At 38.7% G+C, this 13,982-nt stretch overlaps 3 protein-coding genes across 6 annotated transcripts; 2 read left to right on the top strand and 1 right to left on the bottom strand.

Moving 5' to 3' along the window:
- Nucleotides 1-749: 749 nt before the first annotated feature.
- otub1b (OTU deubiquitinase, ubiquitin aldehyde binding 1b) lies at nt 750-7,249 on the top strand. 3 transcript variants are annotated; one of them, XM_072375819.1, is made up of 7 exons: nt 750-854; nt 1,982-2,043; nt 2,323-2,421; nt 2,545-2,663; nt 4,701-4,785; nt 6,209-6,403; nt 6,655-7,249. In XM_072375819.1, the coding sequence occupies exons 1-7, from the start codon at nt 770-772 to the stop codon at nt 6,850-6,852; spliced, it is 843 nt and encodes a 280-aa protein (XP_072231920.1). In that variant the 5' UTR covers nt 750-769; the 3' UTR covers nt 6,853-7,249. The 3 variants fall into 3 exon arrangements, with proteins under 3 accessions (XP_072231920.1, XP_072231919.1, XP_072231918.1); XM_072375818.1 differs by having other exon boundaries at nt 773-899; nt 6,658-7,249; XM_072375817.1 differs by having other exon boundaries at nt 774-899.
- Nucleotides 7,250-7,849: 600 nt separating this feature from the next.
- On the top strand, nt 7,850-9,539 carry cskmt (citrate synthase lysine methyltransferase). The gene is made up of 2 exons (XM_072375820.1): nt 7,850-7,974; nt 8,675-9,539. Exons 1-2 carry the CDS (start codon nt 7,896-7,898, stop codon nt 9,352-9,354), a joined length of 759 nt encoding a protein of 252 aa, XP_072231921.1. The 5' UTR covers nt 7,850-7,895; the 3' UTR covers nt 9,355-9,539.
- LOC140281404 (ependymin-like) lies at nt 9,535-13,136 on the bottom strand. 2 transcript variants are annotated; one of them, XM_072375822.1, is made up of 7 exons: nt 12,975-13,136; nt 12,769-12,803; nt 12,530-12,664; nt 12,247-12,439; nt 12,026-12,113; nt 10,919-11,059; nt 9,535-10,888 (listed from the first exon to the last, which is right to left on the bottom strand). In XM_072375822.1, the coding sequence occupies exons 1-6, from the start codon at nt 13,039-13,041 to the stop codon at nt 10,936-10,938; spliced, it is 642 nt and encodes a 213-aa protein (XP_072231923.1). In that variant the 5' UTR covers nt 13,042-13,136; the 3' UTR covers nt 9,535-10,888; nt 10,919-10,935. The 2 variants fall into 2 exon arrangements, with proteins under 2 accessions (XP_072231923.1, XP_072231922.1); XM_072375821.1 differs by having other exon boundaries at nt 9,535-11,059; nt 12,975-13,135.
- Nucleotides 13,137-13,982: the final 846 nt, after the last annotated feature.

The raw sequence follows: 13,982 nt of genomic DNA, 5'->3' as shown, positions 1-13,982 counted from the left end.
ATACTCCTCTGTATTTAAGAAGGGAGGATACGCTCTCATACACTTTTTATTTCAGTTTTACAAGTTGATGTTGCCTAAAAAAAGTCACAAAACCTCAAACAGATGTACACATCAGTACTCCTCTAATAAATAATACTGGAGATTGGACTGAAAATAAGTTTCGGTGCAATCTGTTGGTTTCATTAGCTAGGATATTGTTTTTGAATTGGCTCTATAGGAATGAATTGGATTATTTTGAAATTAATTATTGGATTTATTTGGATTATGATTACAATGAATTGAACACCAATTGGCTTGAATTGGACTATATTATGTAAGTGCCTTGAGATGACATTAGTTGTAATTTGGCGCTATATAAATAAAACTGAATTGAATTGAATTGAATAATCTTACTTTTCGTCAGTGTGGTGTCCCTGTAGGCTATCATATAAATATAAGTCTGTACGAAGACGTTCTTGCTCCGCCTCCAGCTCCAGTGTCGTATAGTTAGGGGGACCGAAACAGTGCCTTTGTCAAAATACTTTAATAGGAATTTGGTATTTACACTTGCACACTTTTACTCAAATAAAATCTTTACCTATATTGTGCATTTTTACATTACCGCAATGGAACTTGCACTTAAACTGATACTACATCCGCTAAGAGCGACGTTCCTAACTTATTTTTAAGGTCCTTGACATGAAAAGTACCCGCTGTTGCTTCTTAAATAATAAATAAATAAGTCAATCAATTTGTTCTTCTTTTGGCCCCGCTCGGAAGTGTGTAATGAATGAGGTCATGCAAAACTAGGAAACAGATCACGACAACTAAGATGGCGGAGGAGCAGCAGGAATCATCACAGGGAGAGATGGAGGGTGAGAGAATCAGTGGAATCACGACATATACAGCATGCAACGCAGTTGTTTCTTTCGTAATAAAAGACAGTATACACAGTAGTATCTGCAGAGCGTTTCAACCGTTGCCCTCTGTGCGTTTTAAGTGGATGACATGCAGCGATTGGACTAGTCAGAGGCCAGTGCTTCTGAGCTAACGGTAGCTAGCTGCCATTGCTACACAAAGAGAGATACAGAAAGCCCCCCCGCTTGTTTGCTTATTGAAAGGGAAACCGTGCGTGACAGTGCAATAGTTTTATTTACCAGAGGAAACGTAACAAGTATCAACTGAACATTAAAGAGGGGGCGTGTAATTCGTTCGTAGTCGTTTCTAGAATTTGTTTTGTTTTCAAGCTAGCAAAGTTTAGCAGACCGACGGTAGCCAGTGTTTCGGATTCACTTATTTTCAAGGTAATTGATGACTGCGTTTTGATTTGGGCCATGGTTGCCAGTGGCAACGAGTGTTGCTGAATGTAGGGAAGGCTATGCATCGTCTTTAATGTCTGTTTGTCAATATTTTTATTATATTTTAGTACGTACTCGTTCGGTTCTTTCTAATGAATGCAATAGCTTATCAAACCAAATAAACGCGAAGGGGTGTAAAGTGTTTTGAAATGCAAACAATCGAATAACCAAAAACGGTACACAAGTGTGCAACTGTGAGCAGTAACCACCAAGGAAGCAATTCCTGTCAGAGCTGCGTCTTACCGACATATTGTTTGGCCACATGGTTCGCATAGTTTCAGCAGCATAGTCAGTTCTGAATTCAAAGTGCAGCAATTACTTCCTTGTTGGAAAAGCTGGCTAGTTTGTGTTTCTACTTGCATCTTAATCACCCATGACACTGAAGATGAAGTCATTTCTTGAATTATGTTGTCTTCTTGGTCATTGCTGTCACATGTAGTATTGTACATCTATAGCACTGACCTGTTAACACCACAACACTGCAGTGTTTACATTTTCTGTATAATGATCTACTCGAATATATGACATTCCCACACATATCCTTTTCTTGTGCAGTACAAGCTACAGCATTTTTGTAGTCTAAAAATGTACCACTTGAGTACCTGCTCTTGAGGCTCTCTGAACCTGTCAAATGTTTCTTTCAGGAGTGAACTGCCTCGCGTATGACGAGGCCATTATTGCCCAACAGGACAGAATTCAGCAGGAGGTGAGATTTTCTTTTCAGTTGGTCAGATTTAATTTTAACAGCTGACATAACCATGGATACCCTGCAGGATCAACAGCCTTTCAGGTTCCGGTCATCAGAAAACCGATTTGTGGACACAGCTGAAAACGTCATGTGAACTACTGAACTTTACAATTTGTTGTAGGATTTCTGTACATAGAAATGCATGCATGGGACACAGCTTGTAAAGATAGTCCCCCAGAGTTAAGTTGCTACCAATACATGTGCTAATTGTAATTTTCTGTGTTTGTGGGCGTGCAGATAGCCAACACTAACCCCTTAGTGTCGGATAGACAGGACCTGTCAGTGCTACAGAAAGAATACGCTGAGGAAGACACAGTTTATCAGCTCAAGATCAAGGTCAGTCACCACCTGCTCTCGGGTTACTGCACCCACATCTCTGCCTCAGTCCAAAGTGTTGTTTTACCCAAAAGACTGTTGGTTCTCAGAACCCTTCTCTGAACTCTTCATGTTTTGTTGCAGGACCTACACAAAAACTACTCATACATTCGTAAGACACGACCGGACGGAAACTGCTTCTACAGAGCATTCGGCTTCGCACATCTTGAGTCGCTGCTAGATGATAGCAAAGAACTTCAGAGGTGAGTGGCATTTCTGTCCTTTCGAACCACTGCTGCATTTCTCTCTCATCATGGCTGCACAGTAGACACATTTGAGAGATTTATCGGTATGATTGTTACAAATATGACCTGTTTTTTTTTCTTCTTTTTCTTAATTTTATTTTTGATGATGAGCTTTACAATCTCAAGCAAAACCTTTTAAGGTTGCTACACAGGCACTGAATTGGCGTTAAGTAACAGACATGGGAGCGTGCATCTGACAGTGAGGGTGCAGTCGTTTTAAAGACCCAGCTTCATCCTTAAGACAAGCTTTCAAAGTAAAGTAATTACCTGTTAAGTCATGATACCCTCTTGATACTCTATCTTGATACTTATTAGGGAATATTGTTAAAAACGGTACATTTGTTAAAAATGTTACACTATTAATCATAGACTTCATGTGGGTGGTTGAGCCTGCATCTAGCATTCAGCGATTGGCCCCAAAAAATCTAATTTGTCCTCTTTTATGTACACCTCAGTTCCCAACAGATTGAGAGACTGTGTTAAATGTGAATAAAAACAAAATGAATCCATGTGCAAATGTCATGAACACATTTTTTTTTCTTCACAATATGAAAAAGAAAACGTCAAATTTTGAAAGTGAGACGGTTAGGACAGGGGCATGTTTACCACTGTGTAGCATCTCCTCTTCTTTTTCATTTTTTTTTCAAAGGTCCAGACCAGTCTCTGGACCTTTGAGGAGGGGAATGTTGTCCCATTCTTGTCTGATATATGATTCTAGCTGCTCAACAGTCCCGTGTCTTCTTTGTTGTATGTTGCACTAATTGATGGGCCAAAATGTATTCTTTTGGTGATGGGTCTGGACTGTCAGCAGGTCAGTTCCGTTAGTATTCTTCTACTACGAAGCCATGCTGTCGTGTTAGATGTAGTATGTGGTTTATTAGTATTGCCTCCTGGAATATGCAAAAGAAAAAAGAAAAAGCCATCCTCTGGATGTGAGCACATGTTACTCGGTGCCTCACCAACGTACAAGTTGCATATACCATTGGCGCTAATGCACCTTTAACTATCAAAGATGCAGGCTTTTGAACAGAGAGTTGGTATTCATCATTACTAAAAGAAATGTCAGATTTGGGTTTATCAGACCACAGAACGGTTTTCGTTTTTGCCTCAGTCTATTTGAAATGAGCTTTTCCCTAGAGAAGACGTTTCTGGATCATGCTCACATATGGCTTCTTCTTTGCACGATTAAGCTTTAACCTGCATTTGTGGATGGTACGGTGGACTACGTTCGCAGTCAATCATTTCTGGAAGTGTTCCTGAGCCCGTGCAGACATTTCCATGATGGAATCATGCCTGTTTTTAGGTGCCCAAAGATCACGGGTATGCAGTAGTCATTTCTGGCCATGTCCCCTGCGTATAAGAGATGTCTACAGATTCTCTGAAGTTTGTGGTGATATGATGTACTGTAGATGATGGAATATTCAAAGTCTCTGGCACTTTGCATTAAAGAACACCATCTTGAAGTTGCTCTACAATTTGTGTTTCCTTTTTTTTTTTTGGTGAATGCTGAACCTCTGCTCATCTTTACCTCTGAGAGATTCAGCCTCTCTAAGGTGCTTTTTTTCTTATACCCAGTCATGTTACTGACCTGTTGCCAATTAATGTCCTTAGTTACAACATGTTTGTCCAGCAGTTTCTTTCTTTTCTTAATACCTCTCACCAGACACAACTTTTTAGACTGTGTTGCTGCCATCGAATTCAGCTTGAGCACATTTTTCATTAAAAAGTCAAATGTCTCGCTTACAACATTCAAGACTTTTTCTATGCTCTATTGTGAATGAAATGTTGGTTAATGAGATTTGTTGGTCATTACATTTTGTGCCCTATCAATTCCAACTTCTTTGGAATATGAATAATACTTAGAACGTGCATGTGGTCACTAATCATTTTGGGGTTCCCATCTCTGCTCAGATGTTACAATTTATTTAAATGTCATAAGGTGTGGTCGGTATGATATTCACAAGTTTATTGTCGACATGTTTTCTGTGTGTTCAGGTTCAAAGCAGTTGCAACTAAAAGTAAACTGGACCTGGTTAATGAAGGCTTCACTGAGTTTACCATCGAAGACTTCCACAATACAGTGAGTGTCCTGTAAAGCCCTAAACTATGGGCTTAAATTTGTCTCAAAAATAACTGCAAATGCACAGAAGGTAGAAATATGCCTTGAGTTGCACATGTTTTGCTATCCACAAATACAAATTTCCTATTTGTAACTTGTGTGTTGGTTTTTACAAATATATGTTTTTGTAAATATATCAATTTCTATTTGTAAAACTGAAAATTCTGTTTGTGGGCACGTTTGTATTTTTGAGACATTCTTTCCACAAATTCACACAGATCCACAAACAAATAATTAGTGATTCACAAAGCACCATCCAGTGGATGGCACTGTTGTTCACTGATGTAGCTATGGCTCGGCTTAAGAACCATGAAGAAAGAAGAACGCTGATTAGCAGTAACCATAGTAACAACATGGAGCAAGTTGGATGTGATTTACCATTTATGGATAGTGTTTGTTACTAGTCTGTAGTTTTGAAGTTTTAGTTTTATTTCAGCCACTTTTGTGTTATTTTCAGTCAATCAGCCTAACGTTAGCAACAGATTCATGCAATTAGCAAACATGTAGGCTACTACTACTTACTAAACTAGGGTGACCAGATGCCCCCAATTTTGGTGACCTGTCCCCAATTTTGATACTGAATGGGGGAGAAAAAAGTTGCTGGCAGACTCACCCTGCAGTTATTACGGTAGCCAGTTTAAACTAACGCACTGATGTTGCTAACAGAAAGCATGCCTGGTGTGTGCGTGAGGGCCGTTAAGATTAGGCTTTGCACCTCAGGTGTCAAACTGATCCGTGAAAGAGCCGGTGTGGCTGCATTCAATCAATCAATTTCATTCAATCAACTGAACTGTCTGCACTGAAGGTTCAGTGAAGGTTCAGTCGATTGATTGAAACAAGTCAGCTGTGCTGCTGCTAAGGTTGTCCCTTGAAAAATGGAATTGTCCCATATTTCTTAGTCATGATTCACAAACAGAATTTTCAGTTTTACAAATGTTTTTTTTTGTTTGACAAATACAAATGAATATATTTACAAATACACATATATATAAAAACCAACGCACGAGTTACAAATAGGAAATTTATTTTGTGGATAGCAAATCACGTGTGCAACTCAAGGCATATTTGTAGATCACCCTCTGTGCATTTACAGTTATTCTTGAGACAAATTTAAGCCCTTACTAAAGTAATATAAGATTATTCTATTCACTGAAGTCTGTTGGCCTAAAATGTTTTCAATCGATTGTTCTGGATGAACACGATACACGTTAACTTCTTTTGTTGTTAGAGGGTGTTCGATTGAGCGTTGCTTGATGTTTGAATTATCATTGAGTTAACTCTTTGTCATGCCAAATATGAATGATTTTGATTGATGACATGATTTTTGCCAGCTGGACTCGCGTGTCGGTGTAATTATCTGAAAAATTTGTGCGTTTCCTCCTAGTTCATGGATTTGATCGAACTGTGCGAGAAACAACCAAGTCTGCAGGAGCTGCTGAGCTCCTTCAACGACCAGAATGTGTCAGACTATGTGGTTGTGTACCTGCGACTCCTTACCTCGGGCTACTTGCAGCGAGAACATGGATTCTTTCAGCATTTCATCGAAGGAGGACGCTCTGTCAAGGAGTTCTGTCAGCAGGTGGATAGTTTTTTGAAAAATGAACCTGTGGGAAAAAAAACACTTTTTTTGGGCAATTTTCACTGAAGGTTAAGTTTTTATGGGTAAATGCATATTGAAATGTTATTGTTGTGGCTTAAATTATTGTCATTATTATAATTATTATTTTTGGTAAACACACATAGTTATGTTTGTCTATTGTTGGTGTTTTATTGTGATTACAAACTCATGCTGGACATGTTTCTGTTCTGTTTTTTTTACCTTTACCCAAGGAGGTTGAGCCAATGTCTAAAGAAAGTGACCACATTCACATCATCGCCTTAGCCCAGGCCCTGAACGTATCCATTCTGGTGGAATACATGGATAGAGGAGAAGGAGGAACTGTCAATCACCACGTCTTCCCTGAAGGTGGTGACCCGCGCATCTTCTTGCTCTATAGACCAGGCCACTACGACATCTTGTACAAATAACACTCCTGGCAAACAGTCCTCTTCATCTTCCTCCTGCTGTTCCCTGCAGTGTTGGGTTAAAAAAATAACCTCAGCAGCCACGTTGATGAAGAATTCATCTTGTGTATGAGATTATACTCATTTATTTGGAAAAAAAGAGAGAAAAAAAATCACTTTACATGCCTCCTTTACCCCTTTTGCTCCAGATTTACCCCGAGTTGTCACAAAATGGTTAACCCCCACAAAAAAAGGAAAAAAAAATCTTTGGAAAAATAGAAGTGACTCCAGCCATTAGAGTTGTACAGGTTTGTTTTTTTTTTTCTTTTGTGGTTGTAAATGTTATCTACTTGCTTTGTTTGATTCTTTTCCTTTGTTACACTGCGTTTCATTGAGTTTTATTAAAGCAATTTACATCTTATGTGCTGTGTCCTGCTTTTGTGATCCTCCTGGGATCATTGAATAGTTCAATTTTTTTTTTTTTTTTTATCAAGCTATGGTGTAAAATGACAATGTCCTCCTCTGCCCAACATCCCAAACAAGTTTCAAACTGGGAAGAGTTGAAAATTGTTAAGTTTTAGAAACTGAAATCAGCTGGCTGACGGTTGGTTAATGTAACTACACACCCTGCTGTATGTACGTCCGTCTATAAAATTCTATAGCTTTCTCATTGTTATCTGAAACAACTCTAGTCTTGTGACATTGACACGATCTCAGATCACGTGTGCAGTGAGTCTGGGAATAACGAGGTTTAGATCAACACAAACGCGACAGTTTTTCCAAACGGGTATGAAATCCAACTCTAGTAAACTTTTTTTTTTTATCTATTTCGCTCACAACGGAACATTGGACATTGTACTGATTTTTGCTGTTTATTATTTTACGAGTACCGTTTAGTGCGTGTCGTTGCCCACCTACGCACTGCGGCATAAATTAATCAAAGATCGTCAACTTTAAGAGAGGATGCTTTCTCGCTAACATTTTACTGGACTCTAGCCGCAGTTGATTTTGCCAAATGTGGTTAGAGTGAGAGGTCTCATATCGAGTCTGAGAGAAAACATGCAAAGATGTCTTCCTTGACAAAGTCGTTGACTCTCTCAAGAAGGATATTTTCCGCGTGTGTACGGCACCACTCGTCTCTAACAAGTATGTCCAAACCCTGAATAGCGAATTTTAGGATTGCTTCATTTTCTGAAATGTTTCCGTTGTAGTAGCGCACGTGGCATTGATACTGTTGCCAACTTGCTAAGCTAACTAGCTACAGTGGGGTAGCTGGAACGTTAAAGTTGAAGTGATTTAGGGATGCAGGGTACTTAAAATACAACTTTCTTAGTTCTGCATAAGTTTCTTGTGCAATAGACTGAATCTTCTCCGACAGCTTTAACCTTGTTTAAGAACTGTACCATTAAGCAGAAAGCAGTTTCATTGCGTCACACCAAAAATTTAACTCATGTCACCTTGGCAGAAGGGAAAGGTTGTACAATAAATACAATACACTCAGCAATGATTAATTTTGGAATATAGTTTGTATGATATATATATAGATAGATAGATGTTACTGTTGTCAACAAACCCCATTTGTATAATTGTGGAACATATGAACAGACTTTCAGCATCTTCATTAAAAAATAGCTTCATATACTTAATAGTCAACGTTCAGTCCAGGATTGTAACGAGAGTTTGACATCACATTATTAACAGTAGTATCATAGTTATTATAATGTATTTATTTAGAATTCAGCTGTATCTACTAGTTACTTTATATGAGGCTTCAGCATATGACAACCACGTCGTTCCTGTCTTCCCGCTAATGCTCCAATTTCATCTACCTGCCTCTTATGTCCAGATGAGCTGATTGAAAACATGGACAAGAAGTCCACCTGGGACCGCTTCTACACTGAGAACAGCAGCAGAACACCCACCTTCAAAAACTTTGAATGGTTCTTTGGTTTTGATTCTGTGCGAGACTTCATCATGCCCCTCTTGCAGACTATGTCCCAACCAAATACTTTGCTCAAAGTCTTGGATATGGGCTGTGGAACATCTGCATTAGGCCCCTCCATTTACAAAGACTCTGCTTTCCCAGTTTGTGTCACTTGTGCTGACATTTCACCCATAGCTGTGGGACTCATGCAGGAACATGTTCGGTTTAAAGGCATTCAGCCTCACAATCTTTCATCACAGCTTGAGTTTGTAGAGCTGGACTGCACACAACTGGATAATCACTATGGTTCTAATAGCCTGGACCTTATTATTGACAAGGGAACCACAGATGCCTTGTTGAGGTCTAAGGAGGGGAAGGGAAAGGCTACCTCAGTGATGAAGCAGTGTTTAAGGGTGTTGCGGAGTTCAGGATCCCTGCTCCAGTTCTCAGATGAGGATCCAGATTCTAGGCTGCTGTGGTTGGAGACAGCTGTGCAGGAGCAGGTGGTAGCAGCAGATGTTGGGGTACAGGAGGTTGGAGAGCTAAGGGGAGTGTGTTACTATTGCTACCATGTGACTCCTCATTCTGTTGTAAAGCTGTAATAATCTATCACTGGACTATCCTAATATCTGATTAAATTATTGAACTGAATTGCAAATGTAAAACTTGTAGTTGAGTTTTTTTCTTAATTATTTTCTGATCTTTATACAACTTAATGACAAGATATATAACTGTAAATACACCTGTGCTGGACTTTAAATTCAAACCAAATATATCAGTGTAAGAAGCAGATTTATTTTGCTTTGCAGGTAAAGTGTATTATATCACATCCACACATAAAATCTAAAACAATGTACAGAAGAAAGCTCAGAAATTCTGCGCTTGTATTTCACTCCCATCTAGTGGCCAGCAGACACACTGCCTCAATCGTTGTAGAGCTCAGAGGAGAACTGAGGCATACAAAGAATACTCATCCTCACTTTGATTACAAATTTGTCAGGTTTAAAAAAAAAAAAAAAAGGTCTAAGATTATGATATTGGTTACACATTCACAACCAGGAGGAGCTGGAGCAAACTAAGTACTTCACAGGGACACAAGCCCTCCTACATGTATGAAAATAGGACATTTACTTAGATTGATAAAACTGTTATGACATTTTGGGACTTTTGGGAGGTCTGAACACATACTGTTAGCAAACGGAACATTCTGCAATAACCTGTAAAAGACCGTACTCTTATAATCTTAGTTTGTTAATGGCTGTGGTAATCTATCACAGTACAACAGAAAGGAACCAAAATCAGATAAAAAACACCACTTAAAATTCCCATTGAGGAAGTATTTCGGTTGTTAATGAGACGGAGGCACTCGTAACTTCCTTAGAATGAAAGTCTATCGTATTATTGATACTAATAATTTGGCAGCAGTTCTTTCATCTGTCGAAACTATAAAAAAACAGAAAAGTTGCTTTTGGTCCCAAGATGCTGAGTTGGTGGCTACATGATGTCTTACTGAGTGAGTCTAGCCGATTTTGGACAGTAAATCTTCTATAGTCCTGTGTCTAGTACTGGCCCTGTTCTCTGTATTGGCCTGATCTCTTCCCCATGCTTTTTCCACAAGAGAAGATGTAGAGAACAAGAGCTTTTGATCACAAATCATGTAATAAGATTATTTTTTTGTGCTTGATAAAAGGGTTTTTGAAATCTCTTTTCACTCTAATTCTTTTAATTAACAAAATCCTCAAAGGCATCATTCAGTGGAGAGGACTGTATTCAAGTCACTATAAGGACAGGTATTGAATAAATCTCCAGGCATTCGTTCATACAAAGTAGTCAATTAAGAATTTCTTTAATAGTATTCCAAACAAGGAGAAATCTCAAGGTTTAAGATAACTAATATAGGTATTTTCACATCTTAACTGATTACCATTGTGCCAGTGTACATGAAAGTACATATCTTTTCTCATTTAATAATAATTTCTTAATCATTTTAATACACCGGTATATGATATGGACAGAATAGTAGCTCATAAAAGCAGAATCATTCACTACCTATAAATCACTTATAGAGTTTATCCACTTATAGCTTGTTTACATCACCATGGACAGCTACCAATTCATTGCAAAGATTAATGTGCAGTACTCATCATCACACTGCACAGCATTTAGGAAAACAGCCGTGTGTTTTAAAACAAGCTGAAGAAGGTTGCCGGATCTTCCTCATCCTCTTCCTCCAGATGGGCCCCCATACAAAAAGGTGGCGGGATGAGCTCTTGAGGATCTGGCAGTCCGATGACGTTGTTGAAGAAGCTGCAAAACAGAACAGACAAAATGAATCAGACAAAAACATTCACCAAACAGTACCAGAAGGCCTCAGAGATGAAAAAAAGGAGGAAAATGTGTTCTTGGCTCAAATGGCATTTTATTTATGTTAAATCTTGAATCAGCTATTCTAGAACAAACAAACTCTTAAACTTTACTGCTGTAGTAAAATGCCTTTTTGGAAACCCAGAGGGTATTTGTTATAAAGTCAAGTTATTTCTTTTTTATATCAACGGTGAAAGAAGTGGTTCAACAATGGAGAAAATAAATAATTTCCTTCTAGCCAAGAGCTAGATGAAATATTCTTATTTCAGGTGAAGCAAAGAGAAGAAAAAAATGTGAAAAAACATTTGTAGTTTCCAAAAGAAAAAATTTAAATTTGCAAAAGAATAAACAAGCAAACTTCTTCACACAAAAGTCCCATTGAAAAGATATTGCGTCCTACTGAAAAATACCAGGGAGAATAGGGAGCACCTGTTGGCTTACTTCCTCTTTTGGCAGATATGTTGCTGCTTTTCTGCTTCGCTCATTATTTTAGCATCGCAGCTTGAATTAAATGCTGATGAGTATTTAGCAATATAATAGCATGAATAATCAGAACATACACGTTTACCACTGAAGTTTTGAAAATGTTCTATTTTGAAACGGAACGTGTAAGAACCCTAGTATGGTTAACATAAAGCTAACACAAAAGCCCTCCTTATTTAATCCATGTATGAAAATTTGTACATTTATTTATTTTTCCCAATAGCAGCCATTCCAATTGAACAGATTTAACTAAAATGTTTGTGCATTTTTGCATTTATGTTTATGCATTTAGCAGACGCTTTTATCCAAAACTAACAGTTTTAATCATGTTTCCATGCCATTCAGCCTTGCCAGGGAGTCAGCCTGCAAGACTCAAGCGCTCTGGTGTTGACGTGACAGGAAAGTGTGTACTGTATATGCACTGACCTGGTCACCATCCATCCACTTTTGTCGGTGTGAAACAAAGTGCTGATGGGAATACATCCAAACTCAGTGACTGTGCTCATGTACTTTGCTGAAAAAAAACAGAAGTGGATCACAAGGGAGCTGAGGCAGTGCAACTGGACAAACAAGAAATACGAGCAAGAATCTGGCAAAGTCATGTGCTACATTAAACAACATGATTTTTTTTGGTCGTCTTACTCTACCTCTTCCCTTCTTCATCTGCAGCTCCCCAGCCCAGGTGTTGACCAGAATTCCCTGTCCAGGACCAGAGGAGCTGCCCAGCACAGCCTGGCCCAGAAGGGAAGCATTCTTTGGAATCGCCAGTGGGTGGAAACCTGCACACAGATGCTTCTTGCAGCATGTGTGGTTCTCGTAGTTTATCTTGTACATGACACCCTAGAAGACAGGATAGCATTAAGTGCAGCGATTTGTGATTTATATGATCCTTACAAATTTATGGTGATTTCACTGTTTTGTTATTATTACCTGTCTGTAGAGTAGAAGTGCATCAAGCTGAAAGGACTTATTGTTATAAGATCCAAACTCTTTGAGACGGAGGCGCTTTCCCAGTGCATCATAACTGAACTTAGCATAGGCCATCAGCTTCTCATTTTGGGTGGACTTTGAAATAGAAGAAAATCAGGTCCTTTAGGCTTCTACCTGTGATCATATCACTACAAATTAAATGATGTTAAACAGTCCCATACAAAAGAATAAAGACATACCACAGAAAGACTTCCAGTCAGCAGTGGCGGAGATGCTGTCAAAATCAAAGAAATGGTTCTATTTTAAGTGACACGTAAAGCTATACAAGCTGTATATATTACAACACATTCCCCATAAATGCTGAAATAAAATCAGAATAACATGGTCAGTTTTTATACTGCAAATGGACTTCTGATATTCAGATGTCCTTGAAGGCTATACTTACAGCATGGTTGTGGTCTCTGAGCTAGGCAGCCAGCTGACAAGCACACAAGCAAGACCAGAGCTCTCATGTTGTCTAACAGAAAAAGCACTTTACTCTAAAGCACTTGCAAATATTCTGGCAGCTCACTTCCTTATGAATACACAGTTAAGGTTCCCAGTCTGCATCCACTGCCGGGTTTTCTTTGATTCCTCAACTGAGTGTACACCAATCCTGACTGAGTATTTCAAAACAGGAAGTGTTTATCATGACATTGCAGGTCCTGGTGACTCAGCATGGTGTTCAGATCTGGCCCGTGGTGTGAATACGGATCTTTCACCCCAACTGCTAATCTCTCTTCAAGTCCTACTGTCTCTCTTTTATTTAGGGAGATAATCTTTACACAAATTATTTAACCTTTTGGCATTTAGAGAATTAGGAAGGAAGAATTCCAGAGTTATACTAAAGCACTTCCACTTTCCTCCCTCCCCTTCTTGACTGGGTCAAATTTCAGTATGACAGCTGACATCAACAAAGATAGCTTGTCATTATGCTGCCTTCTGGAGGCACACTTGACAGATTTCCAGCCATTTCCCACAGAACTACATATACCTCAGCTGAGTTGTGGGTACAGCTTAAAACTTCCTGTGTGCTACAGAACTCAAAATAAGATGCGTCTTTTTTATTTAGCACAGAATAAACTGCGAATGAAATCTGCTGTTTTGTAAATGTCATGTGAAATTGCAGCTTGACGTCTGTACAAAAATTAGTGACTAAAAGCAGGTTTAGACAAAATACACTAATTCTTTTGGCTATTTTTGGCCTGGTTTAGTCTCTTCATGGCTGCACTGCTTACAGGTTTGATACTTTATGAGAATTTCACAGACCTGACACAAAAATTAATTGTACACAATGCTGTCACATAAACTTTAGATTCTCACAAGTGTGGACTGTGACTGTGGTTGCTTTTTCAATAACGTTGTATTTAACATTTAGTGAGTGTTCCAACAGACATTCGAACAAACATTTCAC

The sequence above is a fragment of the Leuresthes tenuis genome, unplaced genomic scaffold (genome assembly GCF_036924035.1).
Source record: "Leuresthes tenuis unplaced genomic scaffold, fLeuTen1.0.hap1 SCAF_22, whole genome shotgun sequence".
NCBI lineage: Eukaryota > Metazoa > Chordata > Actinopteri > Atheriniformes > Atherinopsidae > Leuresthes > Leuresthes tenuis.
Note: the sequence above shows the minus strand (reverse complement) of the source record. Positions and strands in the feature narration are given on the sequence as shown.